Raw genomic sequence first — 25,892 nt, 5'->3', positions numbered from 1 at the left:
GTCGCCGCCTCAAGACAGGCGACGGGATCCTCACATGGAGACCCGCTCCCCGCCGGCGAGGCGTTCGAGGGCCGCGTTAGCACCCCCCTTTACAGAGAGGCAAACCAAAGCTCAGAAGGGAAGGCCCTGTCTGGAGGCTAGTGCTTGTTCTTCCCGGGAGCGCAGCAAGCGCTTCGTCTCCCGGGGGGCGGAGGGGAGCCCTGGCCTGGGGGAGGGGTGCACAGCCGTCTCCCCCGCCCCACTGCGTTAGGAAAACCACCCAAGTTGCGGACTCCAAATCGAGCTGCAGGTTTGCATAGTAATTTGCATCATTTGCATATAGTGCGGAGGCTGTGGTGCTCCCTTGTCCCTCAGAACCAGATAAGTTCTCCAAGGAGCCCTGCTACTTTCCCTGGTTCACCTGTCGATCCCCCTCTCCCTGACCCCCACCTACAGCCCCCCGCGCCCCCGCTTCCAACCCCTTCCACTAAGTTCATTCACCCCGCCCCCAGCTCAGCCTCTGTCCTGCCAGCCCCGACCTCCATCCCAAGGCCGAGGGCCCCCTCTGCTGTCGGCCGCGGGTAGGGCAGCCGCAGAGCTCAAGGGGCGGGGAAGAGGGAAACCACCGTGGCCCCTTCCTTCCCAGTCCATCAGGGTCCAGAGCGAGGTGGAAACGTGGGTAGAGGATACATACCTTCAGTCTCTGGAGCGAAGGAGGGGGGCGTTCTGCAGAATTCTCTCCCCTTGGCCAGCCCCTGCTTCCCCACCCTGGGCTGGCTAGCCAGGGCAGCTAGTTCTGAGGTCAGTCTTCAGACTCAATTCTCTCGAGTTACACACACGGAGACACTTTATATTAGAGCTGCTGTGGCGAGCTCAGTGCAGGGCCAAGGCAAGGTAGCACCGCCCAATGCTAGGCAATCAGACATATGCACGTGCATACGGACACACATGCATGCACAGAGACACTCAAAGATACACACACACACACACAGGAATATATGGTGGCACTTTGTGGTACCCCTCATCTATCCAAAGGAAGAAATCTTGGTCATTGAGAAGCTTAAAAAAAACATTGAAACTTGCTCTCCTTTTGCTCCTTAGCAATTTCCATGTCTGTGCACCTTCAAAAGCCTCTGTCCACTTCTCTCCCCCCCACCCCAGTCCTGCCTTTTCCCACTGCCTGTTCTTCCCCCTAATCAGAATACTTGCAGAATTCTTCTAGAAGCTACTCAGGGCAACAGCTTTTCCCTGGGGCAAAGTGATGGTTCCAAATTCCAGACCAGCAGTCAGCAAGGCTGCAAATCTATACACAAAAATCCAGACACACCAAACCACATCTGGTTGGAACTAGGGTCTCTCCTGACCAGTCAGCAGATGCAAAACTAACTTTGCCAAATTCTTTATTGAACCAAAATCCAACACCAAACAGATTGCAGGACAGGAAACAAACAAGACAGGTGGGGAGAGCTGACCCTCTTCTTCCTCCACCCTGTCTCTGTCTGGAGTAAGGGAATCAAGATCCCTGTTGATTCATAAAGATCCATCTACAGGGCCCAAAGAGGGGTCATGGCCTGGGCCAGGGGGTTCTGGAACTGCAGGGGGCTGGCAGAGGAAGCCAAGAATCCCTGGGGCTGTAGGGGGCTGGGCAGATGCTACAGAGGATGGGGGGTGGGGGTTCTGGCCTGGGGGCCACAATGAGGCTTGGAGCTGGTGAGTCATAGTAACCAGGGACTCAAGGTGCTGGAGCAGGGCTTGGTAGGGACAGGAGGCCCTGTGGAGGTGCTGCCCATGGCCAAAGCCACGGACAGTTGGTATAACTGAAAAGGGATGTTGGGACTGGAACCATCCTGGTGCTGGGGCCCTCTGCCCTCGCCCAGGACCGTGCCAGGTTTCAGGCTCTGCCAGCAGCCTCCCCCTGCCTCTGGGAAACCCCTGCCAACCACAGGCTCCCCTTGGAGGTGGGCTACCCTTGCCCTGGCTCTGCTGCAGGGAACCCCCTGGGGGAGGGGAGCCTCTCAGGGGCACATCTTGCCTCCTGTCCTCTTGCTGGTAGCACCGCATCTCTACTTTCCTGTTGAAGGAGACCATCTTGCGAACCTTCCTGCACACAGGGCTGGACTTAGCTGGGTCTGGGAGTCCTTTCTTGGGGAGCAGCACAGCCAGCAAGAGACTGGAGTGAGTAGCCTCCAGACCTGGGAAAAGAATAGGGAGCTATGGAAGGCCTGGCAGGGGACAACACGGAGCCCCCAAAGCTTCACTGTGGCTACAGCAGATCTGGAGATGAGGTCCCAAGAAGAGCCCCCCCCCCCACAAAGTAAATGGGAGGGTGAGCCTGTCTTGGAGGAGCTGGTCTTGGCTTGACCAAGGTCCACCTGAGGGTGGGGCGTGGATGTTTGACCTCAAGGCTCTGTGAATTCAAAGTCTACCTCATTGTCCCAGGACATGAAGCCCAGCAAGTTCAAACACTTTGCTAGGGAACTGGTACAGTGGAACCCTTGAGTCCCCAGCCCTCCTCCCCAGGGGCTTTCCTGGAGGCACACTGTGGATTGATCCCTGTATGGAACCCAAACTTGACCAGCGCAGCTGCAGCAAAAGGACCCCTCCCTTCCTCCTGTCCTCAGTGATGTTTTCAGACTGCTATCTGTGGGTCCTGCCTCTGTCCTGCTGTACCTGAGTCAAATGTGGCTGTCCCAGAAGCTTCTACTCAGGGGTACCTAACGGCACAGGCAGTGCAGGGTGGTACTTAGGAGCCCACTTCCTGGAACCAGGCTGCCTGGATGGGAAGCCCAGCTCTGCTGTTGACTTTGGACAGGTCACTTTGCCTTCTCACTGCCTCGGTCTCCTCATCTGTCAAACTGGGAGGGCTGTTTTCCTTTCCCATCTGCTCAAGTCTGGAGTTCCCTTCTGAGATGTGCCTGCCTCTCCTGAGACAGAGGTACTGGTACCAACAAGTCGGTCCTCTGTGAGGGAGGCAAGGTGCCGTGTGAGCAGTGAGCACTCACCTGGGCCCCCCAGAGAGCGCAGTCTGGTGGGCAGGGGCTGGAAGGCGGGCAGCGGGAGCAGGACCACCTCCACGTGCGCCACAGCCACCAGGCCATGGCGCTGCTTGTTGTTGAGGTAGGAATACAGCAGGCGGCAATTCTGGGTGTCCCGAGCCCCAAGGGGACACAGTCTGACCACACAGATGTCCTGCAGTCACAGAAGGAGAGCAGCTGAGGAGCAGTTGTCCCCTGGGCCTGCAGATGCCCCTGGTCTCATCCAAGTCTCTGGGAACCCAGGGAAGGAGACCGAGGGACTTGCTGAGGGTCACTCGGTGAGGCTCCAGTCACACAGGAACTAGACCCAATTTCTCAGGGCAGGCTCCCGCAGCAAAGCAGGACGGGAGGGAACTTGGGAAGAGGGTGAAGCACCAGGAGAAGTGGGGGTACCGAGAGGGGCAGTCACCTTGGCCTCAGCTGGGCAGACGCTGGCCAGAAGGTCCCAGACAACGTTGGGCAGGATGCAGCTTGCTGAGCGGATCACCTCAGGCAGAGCCTGGGGGCAGGGAGGAGGCCAGTTAGCCCCCCCAACTGCCCACCCCCATAGGCAGACTCATTCCCAGCCACCCAAAGGGCCTGGGGTGAAGAAGATGGACAGGCAGTACACGGGGACCCTCAGGGGCTGCCAGAGGACTTACCTGCCCTGGAGGCCTACAGCCTGTCCCAGCCAATCTCTTACAACTCCTCCCCACCCTCACCAACACGCGCCCTGATCACTGGGTCACTGGACAATCCCTCCTAAAACCCTCCTTTGCTTTAAGCCTGGGGTCACAGGGAGTGCTTTACCCTGTGTGTCCCTGTAGAGATGGGGCTGGGGTCTCATTTGCCCCAGCCAGGCACGGAGAGGATGCCGTGTTGTTTTAGCAAGGGTGACAGAACGGATGGATGAAGGAAGGAAAGGGAGGCGAGCAGCCGCAGGGCGGTGTGAGGGAGGACCAGCCAGCAGAGCGGGAGTACCTGGGCCAGCCGACAGCTGTGTCCTGAGACCAGCTGGGCCTTCACTCGGAACCGCTTGATGGAGAACATGTCAAGAGCACCCTCCCAGGGCGGGGGGCTGGGCAAGGCTTTTGTGGGCCCAGGAGGTATCTGTGGCCTAGAGGGAGGGACAAACAGACTGGGCCAGGCAGAGCAGGTCATCGGAACTGAACCCCAGCAACTCCTTCCTTTTCAGAGCGGGTGCTGGGTCACCAAGGCAGGGACTGGAACATTGGTCCCAGCGTGGCCTCGTGCAGGGGGAATCTAGTAGGCTGGAATGATTAGTTCCATTGTACAGGTGGAAAAACCGAGGTTCATGGAGCAGGAAGACTTGCCCCAAGACCATACAGGAAGACAAGTCCATGCTGGGTGTGCCTCTCCCTCCCAGCCTGTTCCTCCCAGCTCCCACACACCTGTCCTGGGGCTCTGTAAGAGGGGTGTCCCTGGTTTGGGACATCTCTGGAGAGGACACAGGAGCTGGGCTTGGAGCTCTCTGGGAGACCTGGTCTTCTCTGTTTCTGGTGGCTCTGGAGAAGCCTGGCAGCCCGCTCAAGGCCTCGCAGTCTGCAAACAGCAGAGGCAGGAGCTCAAACCACAGGCAGAAGAGGAGGCCACCCGGGCTTGAGAGCTGCGGCTGCACCAGGTTCATTTCACAGTGACCTGGGCACAGGCACCCCCACTCTGCCCCTTCTCGCCAGGTCGCCATCCTGCTGCTGATCCCCACACCAGCCCCAGCCCACCCAGTGCCCCACCCACCCCCACCTGTGCAGATGCGGCAGTTGGGGTCCAGGAAGTGGTGATGGTGCTGCTCCGAGGTGTCCTCCAGGGGGGCGGGCAGGGCCAGGGGGCTGCATTCTCTAGACACCACGGGTCCCTGGAAGGCACAGGAGTAGAGGGGGCAAATGGAAAGGTGGCTGGGGAAGTCAGCGGCCCTCCATGGGCAGGGAGCCCCAGAGAGACGGTTTATTTTCCTTTTCTCATTTTTTTTATTACTGTGAACTCAAAGAAAAATTTGAAAATACAAAAAAATATTGAAAAAAGAAATATCCTTCCCCATCCTACCACACATACAACTCATGATATTCCAGGCATTCATTCCTTTATCATAGTTTTTCCACACATAGGGGTTGGGCCCTTTGTTCAAATAGCTGAGATGGAGCATTCAACCTGACATCCTCGTTTTGTAGCAGAAGCACTCGATGCAGTGGGCTGAAGTGTCCCCGTCACCTCTGTTGCTTGCTGTCTGGGTCATTTGCTGGCTTGCACTATTCTGAATAGCACTGGGGACATCTTTGTGCAGAAGTATTTTCCTAAATTTTATATTCTTAGATCCAGTCTCAGAAACAGAGGGCAGAATCAGGGAGAGTGAGCCACCTTCAATGGACTTCTAAATTTTTTTTACATTTTAATTTTTTTTATATTTTGGTACTAGGAGTTGAACTCAGAGTGCTTTTCTACTGAGCTACACCCCCAGCCCTTTTTATTTTTTTGTTTTGAAATAGAGCCTTGTTAACCTGCTAAAGCTGGCCTCAAACTTGAGATCCTCCTGCCCAGCCTCCTGAGTCACGGCAATTACAGGTGTGCTCCACTGCACCTGGCGTTCCATGGACTCCTGATGTCCCTTGCCGAATTATTGTTCCCTTTAAAATACACACCTAAAAAGAATAGGTTGCTTTAGGACGGTTTAAGAAAATTCTGAACTGCCAGGCACAGTGGCACATGCCTGTAATCCTAGCAACTTGGGAGGCTGAGGCAGGAGGATCCCAAGTTCAAAGTCAGCCTCAGCAACTTAGTGAGGTCCTAAACAACTTGCAACTTGTCTAGACCCTGTCTACATAAAATATAAGAAAGGGCTGGGATGTGGCTCAGTGGGTTCAATCCCCAGCACACACACAAAAAAAAGATTCTGAAACTCTGTCCTTATCTTATAGCCACCTCGGGAGCAGTGCTGAAGCTCGGGTTTTGAGCAAGGCAGCCCAGGTTCAAACCTCGGCTCCACCACTACCGGGTGGCCTCAGGCCAATGGCTCCAGGTTCTCCATCCCAGAATAGCACAGACCGCGTAGGTCACTGCGAGGTCCGAGGTTGAGTGAGGTGCTGTTTGTAAAGGGGCACAGCTCAGTGTACTGTGTGTGGTTTCCCTTCCCTACTCCACCACCTCCCCTCTCTCTGCCTCTCTCTGGGGACTGAGGACTCCCGCTGGGTCTTCCCACCTTCTCCTCTGCAGACACATGGCTCCCTCAGTCCCCAACTCTGAGGGCTGGGCTCTGGTGGGGGAGCAGCCACCATCTCCCAGGGCTCCTCTCCACCTGGGCTGTGGCTCTCCTTGGCCTGAGCATTGGGGGTGACAAGTGGGGTGCTGGGGGTTCAGCTTGTCAGGCTCACTGCCATTTCCCCCAGAGCCTGGCACCCAGTAGGTGCTCAGTACATATGTGCTGAGTGAATGGTCATGGTCAAGAGGCCTGAAGCCCTGAAGCTCTCTCTCCTGGACACACAGCTGATTAGAGCCAGGGGACAAGTGACCCCATGGGAACAGCAAACCAAGCCAGTGGGCTTCTTCTGAGAGTGACTGATGTGCGCCAAGGGGAAGTTCTCTTCGGCTGCAGGAGGCTGAGGTGCCCAGGTAATAGATTTGGAAGCTGCTGAGCCCCTGGGGCCGGATCTGTGCAAGATGGAGGAGGCCAGGGGCAGGAAGGCGTGGGGTGTGCCTGTCAGGAAAGCCAGTCCCCAGCGATGAGAGGCACTGAGACTCTGGACTCTCCAGATGCCAGGGCAAGTTCCAGGAGGCTCTCTGGCCTGACCACCCTGAGCAATGGGTGGTTTCCTGCCTGGGGCATCTCCAAACGCACCAAGTAGAGCATGTCCCTGCCCCTGACATCTGGAAACCACTGCCGGAGCAGTGTGGCCCTCCTGCCTCCCCGCCGCAGACCTGAGCAGGAGGGCTAAGGCAGAGGCGGACTGTGGCTAGGCCTTGGTGCCACCCGCCTGGGCACCTTGGAGTGAGCCCAAAAGAAAGAAGACCAGCACCAAGAAAGCATGGACACAGCAGCCTGGTGGCACTGTCTCACCGTGCCCACCTGGACCCTGTGCAGTCAGGACCACGGTCCCTGCTTTACAATGAACAAGGCGGGCCTCAGAGTAGACAGGTGACTTGCTCTCGACCACACAGCTAGTGGCCCCAACTTACCACCAGGTCCTCCAGGGTCAGCGTCTGGTCCACATCCCTCGGGATCTCCACCTCGCCCTTGTGGGTCAACTTGGAGGCCGGAAGCCCACGAGGCTCCTTCTGTTGCTGTTCAATGATCTCTAGGCCCTGAAGAGGATGAGCTCAGTCAGGGGCCTCTAGCCACCAACGGCCCAGCCACACCTCCCCACCTCAAGGGCCCTCTCCTGTGGCTCCCCTTCCAAGCCAGGCCTCTCCCTGCCTCCACATTGGCTCCTTGGCTCCCCTCACCTGGAAAGCCACCACCCTCAGTCCTGCCTCTCCAGATTCCACTCATTCATTCACCCTCCATGCTAATCCTGCCTCCTCCAGGAAGGCTTCCCAGACTTCAACTTCACCCACAGTCAGTTCTGCCTCTCACTGCCCTGGGGAGGCTGTGGTGGAGAGAAAGAGCACAGGTGCTGAGTCCCTGCTGGACCGTTAATAAAGATTCACGAGGCAGTGTGGCCTTGGACCACCACCGAGCTGCCCTACACCTTGGTTTACCTGTTCTCTGGGGATTCCAATAAGAGCACTGGATTAAACATCATGTGCAGAGAGCCTGACCTGGTGTAGTTGTCACTGTTGATCAATGTCATCCTACCTGCAAGGTTCCTTGAAAGCCCAGAAGACAGGGGTCCTGTCCTCCCTTGGCAGGGTGTGGGACCATGCAATCGCCCAGGGTCCCCGCTTGGCCTGAAGCTTTGCTGTTATCACCTTGAAACTCTTAACAGTTTTTGAGCAAAGGGCCCCACATCTTCATGTTGCACTGAACCCCACAAATTATGGAGCCAGTCCTGCCCCGGGACCCCACAATGCCTGGACAGCAGCTCAGCCCACAGTGGGTGGGTTCACCTAGTGGACTCCAGCTATGAGCTCTGACCAGCCCAGGGTCTTTCAGAAGAGCATCTCAGACCCCACCCCATCCCCTAGGCTAGTGAACTCCTGTGAACTTTTCCCCCTGGAGGATGAATGATCACCCTGGACTCCAGACTGCAGACTACACCTGGTCCTCCCTGTCCCACCCTCACACAGCTAGCTGCACAGAAATCCAAGTGTGTCACCTGTCAACAGAGCCCTCTGTCCCCAGTGCCTTTCACCTCTGCCTCTTCCTGCTTTCCTCCTGGGAGGATCTCCCGGACTCTCCGTGTGACCTCTCCAATGGCTTCCTGGTTCCTGTTCCCCATCTTGCATTTCCCTGTCTGTGTCCCTGTCCTTGTCCCTCTCACCCTCTCCTATCCCTGGGCCGCCCTCTCCTGACTTGGCTCCACGGCTCACCCGTTTCTCCTCCTGGTCCCGCCAGCGGGACAGCTCCTGAGGGGCCAGCTGGATGGAGTTCATCCGCACCAGTTTGTGGGGGGTGACGTCCCCATGAGCCACTTTGAGAAACAGGTCCTGCAAGGCAGGGGGCAGAGGCTGCACCAACCATCCTGAGAGCATCCTGCCAGCGCTCGGCACCCCGGCGGAGGGCCCAGGTCAAAGCCCGCTCACCTGGTTCCTGGGGTCCCGCAGGTTGAACAGCAGGCTGCGGTACTTGGTCTTGTAGCGGCAACTGGTGTCTTGCGTCAGGTCAAAGAGGGCTGCCTCGATGTCCTCAGCGATGCCCTCCACCACCTCCTCACTCAGCACCAGGTCGGGACACTTCTGTAGGCTGTGGGGACAAGAGAAGGGCCCTGGGCACTGAGCCCATGGGGTTATCCACACACTTAGCCCCAGGGGAGACCTGTGGCGGGAAACTCACTTCCGTCACGGGCATCTCCCTACCTGGGCCTGGCTATTCTTACCCAACTTCATAACAAATAAATATGACCGTTCTCCTTCCACAGGATGCTGAGGCTCAGAGGAGATCAGGCTGATCAATGGCAAAGCCAGAGTCAAATCCAGATTCCTCAGCCTGGGCCGTTCCTGGCCAAAGGAGCTGGGGAGGTGGGGAAGGGAGGGACTTGGCTGGTGGGGGTGAAGCATCAGCCAAGGGGAGAGGATAGTAGTGACCCTGAATGTTCCATTGACTTGCTGTGTGGCCTCTACAAAGTCCTGCCCTCTCTGGGCTTTGGCCTCACCTGGGCACCCATCTCAGATGCTCCAGCACAGCCTCTCATTGTGTCTGAAAGCATTTGCTGTGGGTGATGCCCAGAGCAGACACAGAGGGCTGCAATAGCTGAAGGGCAGAGCATGACCTTGAAGCCAGAGATGCCCAGGTTCACATTTCGGCTCTCCGCAGGCTGGCCGGGTGAGCCAGTGACCTCCCCCTCAAGTGGGGTTAGTCACACACACAAGCCCTCAGAACACGGCTTGGCCGGGGGTTCGCGGCAGCCTGGGGAAGCAGAGGCCAGGCCTTACCGACTCCACAGTGCCTCCTGCATGGCGCGCACTACAGTAGCCCGAACCACGAGATCCTGGGGGGTCATCTCCTGCTGAAGCTGAAGTCCAGCTGTGGGGGAGAGAGAGCCTCCTGGGAGCCCTCAAGGGCATGAGGCGGGGCAGGCCCCAGGAGCCCAGATGGACAACATCCTCCCTCAGGGACCCAGGCCCCCTGTCCACAGCTGGGCCCTGGTGGCCAGCAGCCCCCGCCCTAGGGGAAGGACTCTAGGCTGATGGGAGGCAGGAGTCCCAGTAGGGGCTGGGGCTGGGACCCTCCATGGCCCTTCACCTGAGTCCTCTGCCCTTTCCTGGAGAGGTTCCCCATCTGCAGCCTCCGTCAGGCCACCCTGTAGGGAGAGGTGAGGAGGGGACACTGCTTTCCCCAGTGCCTGCAGCCCCCCCATGCTCTGCCACCCATTCTCCATGGTGGCCAGGTGGCAGAGGCAGGCACACTCACCCCTGAACAGTCGGCCCTGGGGAAGGGATCCTTTAGGGGCCCAGAACAGCGGCTTGGAGGGAGGAAGGGATCAGAGAGGCTTCCGGAGTCACGTGCTGTCCCTCCTAAAGGAGGTGAATGGACAACCTGGGGGCAGCAGAACATGCTGGTCAGCCAGAGACAAAGGCCTGACAGGACACTGTCTCCAAACACGCTAGTCCCCCTCCTCCAACCGACCTCCCGGATTCTGGAGGAAGAACACACAGAGCCCAGGCAGCCAGGCAGGTGGGGCCCCTGGCTACTGTCCTGAGAAGTCACACCATCCCTCTGTGCCTCAGTGACACCTCCAAGTCAGGTGACTGAGCCACACCAACCACGTGAAGAGCCTGTTCTGTACCTGGTGACCAGCAGAACCCCGGGTTTGGGCCCTTTCCCTCCTTCTGGGCCTCTGGGCCGGCAAGGCCGAGCCAGCCTCCATGAAGTCCTCTAGAGCCTCCAGCTTCAGCAGCTGCTGTCCCCCAGCCTGGCCGTGGCTGATGGCCCCCAAGAGCTGGATCACCGCCCCAGAACCGAGCTGCGGGGAGAGGAGAACTTGAGAACCAGCCTGGACGGAGGGCCCGCCTCCCCTGCAATTGCCATATGTCTGTCCCCCAGGAGGACAGGGGACGTGCCTATGTCGGTCCTCACTGTTTACCCTATGTCTGCAAAAGGCCTGGCATTTAGCAGGATTTAGTAAACGTTTGCCGACTGGCTGGCCCCTGTCCCAGGAGAGGAGCCTGTGCTCACTCCCACCCTCCTGAGCAAGGAACCTTCTCACCTCCTTCTGACCAGAGATGACCTCCTCAGGGGCCACATGTTCTGTTCTCGCACCACCTCCTCCTGTCAAAGCTTTGGACATGTCCCTTTCAGAGGCCACTAACTTGTTTTTTGCTTCTCCTTGAAATAGCCACTTGCAACCATCTCCCCTTCTGTAAGACTGCCCACCACCCAGCTATTGTTCTTGAGAGAAATCCCCTTCATTTCAAGATGCAACACAGTTTTTGGTGTTCTAATGAACTATGGAATCCATCCTGCTCCTCTTTTTGCTATGGCTACCAGGAAGCAGTTCAATGATAACTTTGAGCCTAGAAGTTTGTGCCTTTCCAGAATTGGTAGAGGGTGGCGACTTCTAATATTTTATTTCTCTTTTCCTTTGCTTTCTTTAGGTTTTTATCCCACTTTAAGTGTGTTTTGATTTTTTTAAAATGTATTGCAAACCACAGGAATTTTCTGGAAAGCAGGTTGTGCCTAAAAATTAATCCTTGACTGGATTATCATGGAATGGTCAGGTTGCAAGGGAGAAACTGGAAGTCTAAGCTTCAGCATCATAGCTGGAGGAGGATCACCCCTGGGGGAGGACCCACCCACGACCCACCCACCCCGCCACACTGAAACAGGGAAGAAAAAGGTCAATAAGAAAAGCGTAAAAACAAAAACCTACATAAGATACAAGCTTCACCCCATGGGGCATTTTCACTTCCTCCTTGGAGAGAGAGAGGATGCAGAGATCAGAATCCAAAGAACCCAGTGATGACCCCTTGGCAGGGAATTCACTGTAAGATGTTCTTTCTGAAAGGGTATGCGATGTTCACCAGGTTGACATTTATAACAAAATAAAGTCGGGCACAATCCAATTAAAGGGGGAAGAGTGAATACATGGTAACATATTACACCATAAATTCTGTGTGGCCAAAGAGATGAGGAAGTCACAATAAAAATGACCTTTTACCAGGGCTTACAAAGTAGCGGGCCCTGGAGGAAGCTCATCCCACACAGTCTTATTAAGGTCTCTGAACAGCACGAGGCAGGGTGTACTACCTTTATCCTACCATTTCACAGATGTGGAGACTGAGGCTCAGAGGGGCCCTGAAAAGTCCCATAGCTACTAAGCTGGCGAGCTGTATTGGAGTTTAATTCTGATCCCAAAGCCCCAACACTTAACTGCTGGGCTTCGTGGAGATGCAGAAAGATTCATGGAAAGATATCATGGTGTTATTGGGAGAACAAGAAAAAAAAAAAAACAGGTTACAGAACAATATTGGTTGCATAAGCCCCTTTATGTAAATATATATTTATAGATGCATAACAGAATGTATCTCTGGGGAAGGAAATTCCAGAGGGACTTTCACTTTCTATGTGTCTACACTTGGATATTTATATTATTCAAAATGAGCATGTATTTCTTTTATAATCAGAAACATATTTTTTATTAAAAAGCAAGTGCAAAACAATATGCGTAGTGTGCTATCATTTGTGTCTCAGAGAGAATGAATTTTTAAGTTTGTATGCGCTTGAATGTACATAAATTATCTCCAGAAGTACCAAAAGGGCCCATAACCTGGGCTGCTGGCAGGGCAGGGGCTGGGTGCTCAGAGGGAGGCGGGTCACTTTTTTGGTGGTGTTTTTAAAACGTGGGAATGAATCAGCTTTTTAAAAGAGTAATTGAGAAAGAGGAAGGAAAAAATAGAAAACAGGGTACACCTGGGAAAAGGAGCCGGGAAGATATTAAGACCAGCTCTTCATAGCTCCGAGCCTTTGGCCGGCCCTGGTCTCGAGGGTCCTTCAGCCAGTACTGAGGCCGAGAACGGCAGGCAGCAGGGTGGGAGGCGTGAAGGTCCCCGAGGCCGGACGTATGGGACCAGAATACAAAATACTATGTATAATATGTGTAAAGAAATAAAAGAAGAGCCTCGCATATGAGTGAAGGGAGAAGGCCGAGTAGGTGTAGAGATATTTAAAAGGCAAATCTGGTTGAGAACCAAATGCAATTTCTGGAAATAAGGAATATAGGCAAAATTAAAATTAAAAACTCCATGTATAGGTTTCATAGCATATTAGACACAGCTGAAACAAACTGGCACACTTGAAGGTAAACGTTGTTCTTTTGGGTACTGAAGATTGAACCCAGGGGTGCTTTACCACTAATCTCTATCCCCCAATTTTTTATTTTTTATTTTGAGGATATATAATTTGCCCAGGCTGGCCTTAAACTTGTGATCCTCTTGCCTCAGCCTCCCAAGTGGCTGGGATTACAGGCATGTGTCCCTGTGCCCAGCTTAAAGATAAATTTAAAGAAGTGATGCAGGCCTGGCTTAGGGGCGTACACCTGTAATCACAGGGGCTTGGGAGGCTGAGGCAGGAGGATCCCAAGTTTGAGGCCAGCCTCAGCAACTTAGTGAGGCCTAAGTAACTCAGCAAGATCCTGTGTCTAAATAATATACAAAAAAGTGCTGGAGATGTGGCTCTGTAGTTGAGTGCCCCTGAGTTCAAGCCCCAGTACCAAAAAATAATTTTTTAAAAAGGAGTTTGGTGAATTTCAAACAGGAAAAATAAAATCCATACCTAGACACATCAACACCAGTGATAATGTGATCCTAAAAGCACCAAGAGAAAAAAATTATAGCTAGTATTGTAAGGGCATATCAAATATGCTACTCCTGCGGTAAGCACTTTACATTCTCACTATGACCCTATGAGGTACTAGTATGATTATTGCCCTCATTTGACAGAAGAGGAAATTGAGGCTTGAAATGATTAGCTTGTCCAAGGTCACACAGCTGGCAAACCAAAGATCAGGATTAAATCCAGGCAGTCCAATTCCACAGGCCACTGTGCTATTAATGCCACTCACTAAAAGACACTGTAGGTAGAAAAAGATTGGAAATTAACTAACAGCTAATTCCTCAATCGTCATAATGAAAGGCAAAACCTAGTAGAATGTTCTTTCTTTCTTTCTTGGTACTGGGGATTGAACCCAGGGGCACTTTACCACTGAGCAGCATTCCCAACCCTTTTTGTTTTCTTCTTTTGAGACAGGGTCTCACTAAATTGCTTAGGGCCTAAGTTGCTGAGGCTGGCCTTGAACTTGTGATCCTCTTGTCTCAGCCTCTCTAGTCACTGGGATTACAGGCATGCACCACTGTGCCCGGCTAGAAAATTATTTTCAATGTGCTAAAAGAAAATAAGTGTCACCAGCTAAGGTAGAGCACCTCGAAATCCTGGTGACTCGGGAGGCTAAGGAAGGAGGGTAGCAAGTTCGAGACCAACCTCAGAAACTTAGGGAGACCTTGTCTCAAAATTAAAAAAAATAATAGGACTAGGGATGTAGCTCAGTGGTAGAGGAGCCCTGAATTCAAACCCCAGAACCAATCCAAACCAGAAAACTGTCAATTGTAAAATCAGATGAGAATGAGGATGAGATAAAGATATTGTAGAGAAAACAAAGACAGTTGGTTTTCTTGATCATTTTATTTTACTCAATAAACAAAATAATAAAGCATGGAGGGAGAAGGAAAGAAAAATTATCCCACTCAGAAAAGCTGAGATGCAATGAAGAATTCTGAGCAAAGAAAATGATAAATATGTTGTTAAATCTAAACAAACATTGCATGAAACTATAATAACAGTGTGTGATTTGTTGTATTTAAAAAATAGGATAAGACCAATTTACTGGATAACAATAACACACAAATTGGGAAGGTGCGTGCTCAGAATGAAAGCATTCCAAGATCCTTCCCTACTTCAGAGGAGGAAGACTGTAACTACTTTTACGCTTTGCTAAGTCAGGCATTCAGGCTGAGAGAACTTCTGAGAGAACATCAACAGGACGAAGAAAAATTCTAAATTAAAGATAAAAAACGAGCAAGGGAAATAATCCATCTAAAAGGGGGCAAGTATAGGAATGAGAAATTCTAAACAGGACGGTAGAAATAAATGTAGAAGAATGAGACGAGACCCTTATGGCCCTGTACAAAGTCAACCTGGAATGGATCAAAGACCTGGGAATCAGACCAGAAACTAGGCAACTCCTAGAAGAAAACACAGGGTCAGCACTCCCGCCTATAGGTACAGGCAATGACCTTCTCAATAGGACTCCTAAATCGCAGGAATAATGCAAGAATTAATAAAAGGGATGGTATCAAACTAAAAGGCTTCTGGGGGCCAGGCATGGTGTGCATGACTGTAATCCCAGTAGCTTGGGAGGCTGAGGCAGGAGGATTGCAAGTTCAAAGCCAGCCTCAGCAATGTAGCAAGGCCTTAGGCAACTTTGCAAGATCCTGTCTCTAAATAAAATATAAAGGGATGGGGATGTGGCCCAGTGATCAAGCACACCTGGGTTCAATTCCTGGTACAAAAAAAAAAAAAAAAAAGGCTTCTCGGGGTTGGGGATTTAGCTCAGTGGCAGGGCACTTGCAAGGCCCTGAGTTTGGTCCTTAACCCTGGGGGAAAAAAATAAAAAGCTTCTGCACAGCAAAGGAAACAATTAAGAATGTGACGAAAGAACCTTCAGAATGGGAGAAAATCCTTGCTAGTTACCCTTTTGACAGAGGATTAATACCTAGGATACATAAGGATCTCAAAAACTTAACACCAAAAAGACAAATAACCCAGTTAATAAATAGGCAAATGGACTAAAGAGGCACTTCTCAAAAGAAGAATTACAAATGGCCAACGAATACATGCAGACAAATGTTCAGCATCTTTAACAATTAGGGAAATTCAAATCAAAACTACAATGAGATTTCATCTCACACCAGTCAGAATGGCAGTCATCACGAATACAAAACAATAAATGCTGGAGAGGATGTGGAGACAAAGGGACTCTGTGACACTGTTGGTGGGATTGTAAATTAGTACAACCACGATGGAAATCAGTATGGAGGATCCTCAAAAGATGAGGCATGGAACCACCATAGGACCCAGCTATCCATGCCTTGGGATTTATCCTAAAGAATTAAGGTCATCACACTAGAGTGATACACACATCCCCATGTTTATAGCAGCACAATAGCCAAACTGTGGAATCAGCCCACATGTCCATCAATAAATGAATGAAGAAAATGTTGTATGCTGTTAGAGTCTGTAAATAAGTCAAAATAACACCTGGCATTTTGCCAGGGGAATGTTAGAGTTGGTAAACAAGTCTGGATGGTGCCTGGCAAAATGCCAGAGGGAGTGGTTTGAGAAGTAACAAAAGCGAGCCATTAAGTGTGAAGATTCCTGATTGGTTGACTGCTGTATCTAGTTTATGCTAATTAGATAAGCTGTGTGGAATGTATAAATACTGCTCCTGTCCTGCAATAAACGGCTCCTACTCCTGCTGTATCAACGTACACAAGTTGTTCGTCACCCCCCGGTTATTTTGCTGCAGCCGGACTGCGGCAGTATGCATACACAATGGAGTTTTATTCAGCCATCAAGAAGAATGAAATTTGGGCTGGGGCCGTAGCTCAGCAGAAAAGCGCTTGCCTAGTATGCGTGAGGCACTGGGTTCGATCCTCAGCACCACATTAAAAAAAAAAATTAACAAATAAAAACTAAAAGCATTCTGTCCATCTACAACTACAAAAACAATTTTAAAAAAGAATAAAATTATATTATTTATAGGAAAATGAATGGATCCTGAGAACAGGATGTTAAGTGAAATAAACCAAACTCAGAAATTCAAGGGTCATATGTTTTCTCTTAAATGTGGAAGCTGGTGAGGAACAAGGCAAAGAAAGGTGGGGGGAATCTCGGGAAAAATCAAAGGGACATCAGCAGAGTAGAGGAAAGGGACCAGGGGGAGGGAGGACAGGAGGGAAAGGGGAAATTCGGGTGGAATGACCATGGCCAAATTCTATTGTATATCATGTACACGTACAAATATGTAACAAGGCATTCCACCATTTTGTAGAATTACAAGGCACCAATTAAAAATATGGGGGGAAGTTTATGTTAAAAAGGAGGGTCTGGGGCTGGAATTGTGGCTCAGCGGTAGAGCGCTCGCCTAGCACGGGCGGGACCCGGGTTCGATTCTCAGCACCACATAAAATAAAGGCATTGTGTTGTGTCCACCTACACCTAAAAAATAAATATTTTTTAAAAAAGGAGGGTCTGCCCAGGCACAGTGGCACACACCTATAATCCAGTGGCTGGGGAGGCTGAGGCAGAAGGATCGAAAGTTCAAAGCCAGCCTCAGCAATAGTGAGGCACTAAGCAACTCAGTGAGACTTTGTCTCTAAATAAAATAGAAAATAGGACTGGGGGTGAGGCTCAGTGAGTGCCCCTGAGTTCAATCCCTGGTACCTGCCAAAAAGGGGTGTCTGAAGCCGGGTGCATAGTGCACGCCTATAATCCCTGTGGCTCAAGAGGCTGAGGCAGGAAGATCATAAGTTCAAAGCCAGCCTCAGCAAAAGCAAGGCATTAAGCAACTCAGTGAGACCTTGTCTCTAAATAAAATATACAATAGTGCTGGGGATATGGTTCAGTGGTTGAGTGCCCCTGAGTTCAATCCCCAGTACCCCTCCAAAAGAAAAAAGAAAAATCTAAAACTGATCCAGGGTCCCTGCTATCACCACCCTTTTCTATTCAATGTCACACTGTGGTCTTGTACAGCACAAGTGAGGACAGGGAGGGGCAGACGTGAAGAACTGGAAAGAAAATAACAAAAACTGTCATCTGTCGACACATGATTGTCTGTCTGGAAAACTCAACAAAAAATCCTAATAGACAAATTATATGAATTAGTAAGAGTTCAGCAAGATTTCTGGATACAAAATCAATAAGCGAAAATCAATTATAATTTTTATATGCCAGCAACAGCTAGAAATTGCAGTTTTTTTAAAGTTATCATTTTATGAAAGCATCAAAAAAAAAACAGACATGATGGGCCTTCCAAGGGAAAGAATACACTACCACCCACAAAGCTCACAACAGAATCCAATTCTAATCAAACCTCTAGATTCAACCAATTTACAGAGGACCATGTTTAACTAAGCCACAGAGATGCAATAAAACTACAGGACAAAAATCTCATTTCTTCAAAAAAAGAAAGAAAGGAAGGGAAGAAGGAGAATGAATAAATTCATAAATTTGGATATTTGCAATAATAAGAATTCCCCCAGACTTCTGAGTGAATATACAAAAGAAGACTTGAAGGCAGGAATGCAGACAGATATCTGCCCACTAATGTACGTAGCAGCACTATTCACAACAGCCAAAAGGTGGAAACAATCTAAATGTCCACTGAAAGATGAATGAATAAATAAAATGTGGTATATTATGCTAAGTGAAATAAGCCAGTCACAAAAGAATAACTGCATGATTCCACCACCTGAGGTATTCAGAGTTATCAAATTCACAAAGGCAAAAAGTAAAACAATGGTTGCCAGGTGCTAGGGAGAATCAAGAATGGGGAATTATTTCTGTTTTTCTTTTTGATACCGGAGATTGAACTCAGAGGCACTTAACCACTGAGCCATATTCCCAGCCCCTTTTTATATTATATTCAGAGACAGGAGTTCACTAAGCTTCTTAGAGCCTAAGTTGCTGAGGCTTTCTCACAATCGTCCTGCCTCAGCCTCCCGAGTTGCTGGAATTACAAACAGAACTATTGTTTAATGGGTTCAGAGTTTCAGTTTGGGATGAAGGAAATGTTCTGGAGAGGGATGATGATGATGGTTGTTCAACAATATGAACTGAACACTTAAAAATTGTTAAAATGGTAAAATTTACATTATGTGTATTTTACCACAATAAAAATAATCAAGAACTCCTGCTCACCAACAGACATATAAGGAAAGTAAAAGTATGTGCCATACTCTCCGTGAACTTTGCATAACATATAATTGAAAAGGAGTAGTGTATGCAGAACATATAAACAACTCCTACAAACCAATAAGGAAAAGCTAAACAACAAAAAAAAATATTATTTTTGGCAAAAGACTTCGCAGGAATGGTTAAAATGCACAAGATTCTCCTTAGTAATAGAGAAATGAAAATTAAAACAACACTGAGATATTGTAGCAATCTCTACTTTGATAATAATAATAAATATCTGAAAATATCAATAGTGTTGGTGAAGATGTGAAATCACTGACACATTTATATATGCTGGTGGGATATAAAACATTTCAATCACTTTGAGAGATATTTGGCACTGCTTAAGTAAAGTTGAAGACATGTGTATCTTTTTTTTTGGTACCAGGCATGGAACCCAGGGACACTCAACCACTGAGCCACATCCCCAGCCCTATTTATTTAGAGACAGGGTCTCATTGAGTTGCTTAGGGCCTTGCTAAGTTGCTGAGGTTGGCTTTGAACTTGCGATCCTCCTGCCTCAGCCTCCTAAACCGCTGGGATTACAGGAGTGTGCCACTGTGCCCGGTGAAGACATGTGTATCTTATAACCTAGAAATTCCACTCCATAGAATGTTCCCTGGAGCTACTCTTGCTCATATATGCCAAGAAACACACCAAACCGTTCAAACAGCACCATGTGTGATAGCAAAAAGCCCTGCAAAGAACCCACCCTTCCATATGGAGTCAACAAATAAATGGAGGCATATTCATGCAATGGGATACCTGCTGTCAATACTTAGGATCTGTGTGATCTTGGGAAAGTTAACCTTGGTGTGCCTCAGTTTTCTCATCAGTAAAATGGGGATAATACCATTGTCTACCTCATAGCATTGACGCAAGGATTGTGATCATTATTCAAGAATCTTTAAACTGTGCCCAGAACACGGCAACCTCTCTATAAACATTAATGCTGATAGGGTTCCTTGGCTCCTGCCTTGGAGAGGGCCCTCCTCCTGACACGTGACCACACTTCAGTGTCTCCTGTTCCATTCAATGTTTTCTTCACTGATCTCTCACCTCACTCTTCCCAGCTTGGCCCTAACGCACCCACCGCCCCGCTCCATGCTGCCTCCTGTCTCGGTACCTTTGCACATGCACTGCCCTCTTCCTGCCCCGCCCTTCCTACCTGCTCTACCTGCTGAACAGTCCTCTGGGCTTCAGTTTGTAGTTAAACTCTGGTTACTTGCTTGTCTCTCACTAGACTGTGGAGTCTGCAGAGGAGGCCTCCTCTTTGTTCAGCAGGAGGCTGTTACACATCCAACCCCCCCCCCAGCTGGGGCTTTGGCAGCCTGGCTGAGGGCCCAGACTCTGCTATGGTACGGCCTGGGTTCAATGCCCGGCTTCACCTGTTACTCTCCAAGGGACCCTGAGTGAGTCGCCAACCTCTGAATGCCCATTTTCTTGATCAGCAACGTGAGGGATAACACTAACTTTGCAAGCGCTCATGAGGATGACCTGAGATGACACAGGGGAAGCTCCTAGCCTATAGTAAGCACTCTAACAAAAACAGCTATTCTATTTCTATTTCTTCTCCCCCTGCCCCCCTCCCCGTGTTAGGGATGGAACCTGGGGCCTCCCGCATGCTCCCTGAGCAGCTCATCACTGAGCTACACCCCCAGCCAAAAGAGCTATTCTTAGGCTTCCCACCCGCTGCAACCACTGGCTCCTCCCTCACCAGCCTCTTGACACCATGCAGGTGCAGACAGTGAACCTGGTGCCCAGGAATCTGCCTGGGGCCAGAGGAGCTGTGTGTCCCCTGGTCGTGGTGGGCAGAATGAAGGCAGAGCTCAGGGCACTGACAGAGCTGCCCTCCCCATGTCCCCTCCTATCCCCTGTGGGGCTCAAGATAGACAAAACAACGGCTTCCAGATCCTCTCCTATCCCCCCTCCAAAAGTCTCTATTTTCTGCCAGTTGAAGACACACGGGCCACCTCTCTTGCAGCTTTGGGGCCCACGGGATGCTCCTCATTTCACAGAGGATGCAACTCTGATTTAGAAAGAGACATCTCTTGTCGGAGGTCACCCTGTCCTAAGAGGCAGAGCCTGACCTTGAACCCATCTGTCTGTCCCTGCCTCCAGCCAGGCAGCCTCCAGGAGAAGGAGCTGGGGCCCTAAAAGGGGGCTCCAGACCAGCTGGGCACTGAGCCCACCCCTGCCCACACCCCATTAGCCCTGTCCTTCACCACCCGCCCGTCCCTGTCACAGCCCAGCCTCATTCTTCTCCTGCAGCTGGCACCGGTCACCATGGCAACGGGATGTTTGGGAAGCTGTGGGATGATGGGCTGTACCGCAGAGTCAAGGATGGGGCCCAGGGAAGGGAGCAGCCGTGGGCTGTTTCCAGTCGAGCGAGGCAGGAACCTGGCTCTACTGCCACGCCTCAACAAGCCCCCCCCACCCACAAAAAAATGCTGCAGACCCAGGAATCCCAAGTCTGGACATCTGGTCCAGATAAATCATCTGGAGTGGGGAGGAGCCAGGTGTACCAGGATGTCCGCCCCAGCATCACTTACAACAGGACAAAACCGCACCTGTCAACCACAGGTAACCTTTTAAGCATTTTTCTTGTACCCAGCGCCGTGTTAAAAGCCAAACATGTGTCATCTCGTGTACTCCTCGCCACCACCCCACGGGGTAAGTGCTTTTAATAGCCACGTTTTGCAGATGAGGAAATTGGGCTCAGAAAGGTGAAGGCACTGGCCTAGGTCACCAGATAGACAAAGCCAGGACGGAATGCCAGCCCCTTGCCTGCTACGCCACAGCGGCTGGAAATGAGAAAAGGAAGTCCCAGCCCAGCGCCTCATCCTGACAGCGCCTGGGACTGTGACAAAGCTGTCTAAGACAACTATGATGCAGGGTTCAGGAAAAGCAAAAAAATTCAGCAGAACAATGTGCACCAACTTGGAAAGAGCTTAATCTACCACGGAGCCTACAAAGCCAAGTTCAAGCCCTAGAGCAACACAGAGGGCAGAGCCCGAGCCCACTCAGGTGAAAAGGTAGAGATGTTCACATCTGCACAGACGTTCCCAGGAAAGACACTGGAAGGGCACAGGGTGTGACAGGCATTATCCCTGGATGATGGGCAATGAGCCCAGGAGGCATTCACAATAAATAAATAAAATTATAAAATTTGATAAATATGATCACAATCCCAGGTAAAGAAAAGACATCTACTCACAGGGAAAAGATCGATACCCAAAATGCCTTCAGGAGTTGGTGCTAAACGTTGGCATTATGGGTGACTTTTATTTCTTCTGTATTTTCTAAGATGAATACACATCACTTTGAGAATTAAAGATAAATGTTTTGAAGTGATGTTTACCAAGACGATATGAAGACATTCCTAATGTAACCATGGTACAAATGGCAATAAACAAACAGGCAGATCACTGGTTCCTATCCCAGGGCTACGACTTGGCTCTCCGTCCTTGACGAGGCTGTCATTTTACCCCTTGAAGCCTCAGCATCCGCATCAGTGAAATGGGTAGAAGTCAATAGCATCTACCCTGAGGGACTGTTAAAAGATTGAAGATGAAGTGCTTAGCACAGTACCCCGCACATGCTAGCCCACCTAGATGTGAGGACCACTGTGCTATGATGTGGAGGATTCATGAGCAGCAAGCTCTCAAGACAGCCTGATTTGTGCCCTGGCTGTCACTGACCAGCTGGGTGACCTTGGATCTGTTACCTTATCTCTCTGGGTTTCACAGGAAGATTATATCAAAAACATCTAGTGTGTTAATATGCAAGTACAATAAATGTGGAAACTTCAACTGTGTGGGAAATAGTCACTAAAAAAATACCTTCCATTTTTGGTGTACATACATGTTAGCTGTGAATTACTAACAAAATTAGTGTAAGTGGGAAAACTACAGAAAGGGAAGCAATGATTTTAGGGAACATGGCTGGGTACCGACTCCACAGCTGTGTGAGCCTGGACAATTTTGTTAACCTCTCTGAGCCTCAGTTTCCCCATCCAGTCATCTAAAGCTAATGCTTGTCTTCTAGGGCTACTGTCCACACTAAAGGAAAAGCAAATGTTAACATGAATTACATTGTTTACCTTGTACCTTATGCTGTGCTAGGTTCATTATTTTACATCATAAAATTTCATTTAATCCTGCAAAGAACTCTATTTAGCTGGTGTTAGTATTTCCTTTTTACAGATGGAGGAACTTAGATTAAAAAAAAATATCACAAGGTCAGTCAGCTAGGAAAGGTCAGAGGCAAGATTTGAACCCAGGACTTCTTGGCTCCAGATGATTAGGACCCCTCCAAGAATTCAGTAGGGTAATTCATTTCCTCTTTTCCGACTCTGGCAGGCCTCAGCTTACATAAGAGTGAGAGAGAATGTTCATTAGGACTCCATCTAGGGGCTGGGGTTGTGGCTCAGTGGTAGAGCACTTGCCTAGCATGTGTGAGGCACTGGGTTCAAGTCTCAGCACTTCATATAAATAAATAAATGTCCATCAACATCTAAAAAATTAAAAAAAAAAAAAAGAGCCCATCTAGCTTCGCCCTATTGAATTCTACCGCCAAGCATCGTGTAAAGAGGTGGCCTGGCCCTTCCTGTTTCAAATTTTTAGATTCAACTTACCAGTCTGGGGCAGCCTCCCGGGCTGGCTTCCTCTGGCTCATCCTGGCAGGGGTGGTCTGAGTGTGTATCTGTGCTGTGCTCCTGGGCACCGAATGCAGGACCTCTCCTTAGCCTTCTCTGCCCTTCGAGGGGGCCTATGGTGGCGGACTCCAGGGAGGAGCCGAAGATGTCCAGGCTCTCTGGGGAGCTGGAACAGGCATCGGCAGGGGCAGCGAGTTCCCACCCTAGCCTCTCCCCGGGTGCTGGCTGGGCCTTGGCCTCCAGCTCCTCCTGGTTCTCAGTGCCAACCCCCAGCAGGGGCTCTGCTTCCTGCTGCTCTGTGGAAGCCCCTCCTGGCACTTCCAGACACAGCACAGGGTTCAGCAGAAGGTCCTGTGCAGTGGGCCTGAGGGACTCTTCTCCAAAGGGCACTGGGAACCCAACAGAGCCGTGGGGGCTGCCAGGCTGAGCCTGGTACCCAGCAGCAGGCAAGTGTTCACACTCCTCTGCCCCTGAGGCTCGCGCAACCCAACTCCCAACTGGATCTCTAGGCCCAGCATCCTTGGGAGAGGGAGGCCTGCAGGGGCCCCCCAAGGACTCCAGGTCAGCACCTTGGGGGGAGCCTCCCACAGACTGGCTGTTCCCACCAGGGCTCTGATCAAGCCACAAGAAGCCATCAGCCCCTTTCCTACCTTTGGAAAAGGCCCTACACTTCCGGCTTTTTCTTCGTGACCTCATAGGGCCTGGTGAGGATGGAAGGCCCCTTCCAGGGGGTGCCTCTTTGTTGAGTGTGGGGTTTCTCCCATCACACCCTGGAGAGCACATGTCTTCATCTCCCACCTCCCTGGGCCTGGGGCTGCTGGCCCCTTTGGCTCCTGTCAGCCTCTCTCTGCCCACCTGTGCTCTCTTCGGGAGACCTGGTGACGTGCTACAGAGATCCCTGAGGTATCTGGTATGTAAGATGTCATGCAGGGAAACCTGGAGCCTCTGGGGGAGCTGAGCACTCCCCTGAGCAGGCCCTGGGGGCAGCTGCACGTGGAGCCTGGGGCCAGGCCTGGAATCTTGGCCCTGCTCCAAAGCTGGCAGCTCCAAAACCTCCAAGCTTGCCTCAGAAGCACCTCCAGCCTGGGAGCTGGCACCTGGATGGGACCCCTCCATGAGGCCCCTCTTCCTGCTCCAAGCCCAAACCTGGGCCTCTGATTTTAGGTCTGGCATGAGGATGGTTCCTGCTATGTCCTTCTGGAGGTCCTCACATCTGTGTTGGGGATGGAGAACAGGATCCTCTGGACTGGAGCCCTCTGCATCCCCCACCTGTGACATATCTGTTCACCTGGCAGGGCCAAAGGAAGACCAGGGCCTGTGTGGAGACAGAGAAGGGAGACCACCTCAAGGAGGGCCGGACCTGCCCGCCCACTCAGGGCACCAGGCCTATGGGAACCTGGTTGGTAGCCTCCTTTCCAGGTCCGGCCCACTCCAAGGTCTGGAGGGGAACCCTCCAGGGATCAGCTGGACTCGGGTGCCCTGGGTGGGGGTGGGGGGGGGGGAGAGGCTGCCTCCCACGGGAGCTGCTACAGCAGCCTTGGCCTCGCCCTCTCTGGGGGCTTACACCTCTGTTTAAGCGGGAGATAGTAATATCTATAGCTATTAATGGCTCATATGCACCATTTCATTTCGCCCTGGCAGATTCGCCTAAGGAAGCAAAGAGCCGGCATTCCCTCCCAAACCAAACGCCCAGCTTTAAATCACCCCACTCGGCGCAGACAGAGCAGGGTTCATACCCATCACCCCTCCCCAGCGCTTCCTTCCGTCCCATTCTGACGGCCCCCAGCCGGTTTCCCAGGCCTGACTTGGACAGTCCCCCACCGTCCACTGAACCCTGGCCCAACAGGTCCAGCCGTTCTCACCTGTTCCCCCTCCTCCAGCTACACCCCCAACCAGGGTCACGTGAAGTGGGAGAGCCCCGCCTTGGAGCAGGCTGGGGGCGGAGACCTTGGTGAGGCGCAAAAGACGGCTCTGCTGGGGGTGCTGGCGTTGCCGCCCCAGCAGAGGGCGCGCCCTTCCTCTTGAGGGCTTCCCGGAGGAGGCGCCAATCCTCCAGGGCAGGGTTGACGGGCGCATGCGCCAGGGGTACCAGGCGTTGAATGGCTTCACACGCCTACTGAGTTTAAACCCGATCGTTTGGTGTTGACGGAGTGACAGTGCCTGAGCCCCTGGGGGAATATAAAAATCAGACCTAGATTTTTTTGCTTAATTATTTATTCTAATATTATTATTATTTCAAATATAATTTATGTAGCTAGCAATGTGCACATTCAAGTCCAACCTTAGGGAACAAACTTTTTTAAACCTTGGATATTGTTTTTGTAAGGGTAAAAGAAATTGAAGTTAAAGCGTAAAAGTTAAAGGGTAAAAGACCGGGTGTTGTAAAAGTTTCTAAGCTGCAAGGTCTGAGTTAAAATGTAAAGGAGGTATTGTTAGGTTTCTATGTTACCTGCAAAACCTGAAATTTCGGTAGCTGTTAAGACAATGCTTAGAACCGCCCAGTAAACATTTCCCCTGATTGTCTGGTTGTTTAATAACTGAAGGGGTCTGTGTGGTTGCACGCAGGCCTTGCAGGGCCTGAACCAATCAGTTTGAATGTGTACTCTCCTTAGGAATGACCTATCAC

At 51.0% G+C, this 25,892-nt stretch overlaps 1 protein-coding gene across 2 annotated transcripts; it reads right to left on the bottom strand.

Moving 5' to 3' along the window:
• Positions 1-1,377: 1,377 nt before the first annotated feature.
• Spocd1 (SPOC domain containing 1) lies at positions 1,378-25,188 on the bottom strand. 2 transcript variants are annotated; one of them, XM_046469075.2, is made up of 15 exons: positions 25,129-25,188; positions 23,246-24,581; positions 10,388-10,564; positions 10,012-10,137; positions 9,844-9,901; positions 9,534-9,624; positions 8,685-8,844; positions 8,472-8,588; positions 7,179-7,304; positions 4,755-4,866; positions 4,406-4,556; positions 3,975-4,131; positions 3,424-3,513; positions 2,982-3,168; positions 1,378-2,171 (listed from the first exon to the last, which is right to left on the bottom strand). In XM_046469075.2, exons 2-15 carry the CDS (start codon positions 24,542-24,544, stop codon positions 1,510-1,512), a joined length of 3,513 nt encoding a protein of 1,170 aa, XP_046325031.1. In that variant the 5' UTR covers positions 24,545-24,581; positions 25,129-25,188; the 3' UTR covers positions 1,378-1,509. The 2 variants fall into 2 exon arrangements, with proteins under 2 accessions (XP_046325031.1, XP_058426930.1); XM_058570947.1 differs by having other exon boundaries at positions 3,975-4,110.
• Positions 25,189-25,892: the final 704 nt, after the last annotated feature.

Source organism: Marmota monax, unplaced genomic scaffold (genome assembly GCF_021218885.2).
Source record: "Marmota monax isolate L192 unplaced genomic scaffold, Marmota_monax_Labrador192_F-V1.1 WCK01_AAM20220418_F8-fsc00008, whole genome shotgun sequence".
In the NCBI taxonomy this organism is placed as follows: domain Eukaryota; kingdom Metazoa; phylum Chordata; class Mammalia; order Rodentia; family Sciuridae; genus Marmota; species Marmota monax.
The sequence above is the reverse complement of the archived record's forward strand: the minus strand, read 5'-3'. Positions and strand labels throughout refer to the sequence as shown.

Bases quoted from the DNA above. Each gene is read 5' to 3' on its own strand.
- Spocd1 (XM_046469075.2), bottom strand. From the start codon at position 24,544: ATGTCACAGGTGGGGGATGCAGAGGGCTCCAGTCCAGAGGATCCTGTT. The intron at 8,589-8,684 runs GTGAGCGGGCTT...CCTGCCTTGCAG, and splicing joins TGCGGGACCCCAGGAACCAG to GACCTGTTTCTCAAAGTGGC. The intron at 4,557-4,754 runs GTGGGGGTGGGT...TGCTGTTTGCAG, and splicing joins CAACTGCCGCATCTGCACAG to ACTGCGAGGCCTTGAGCGGG.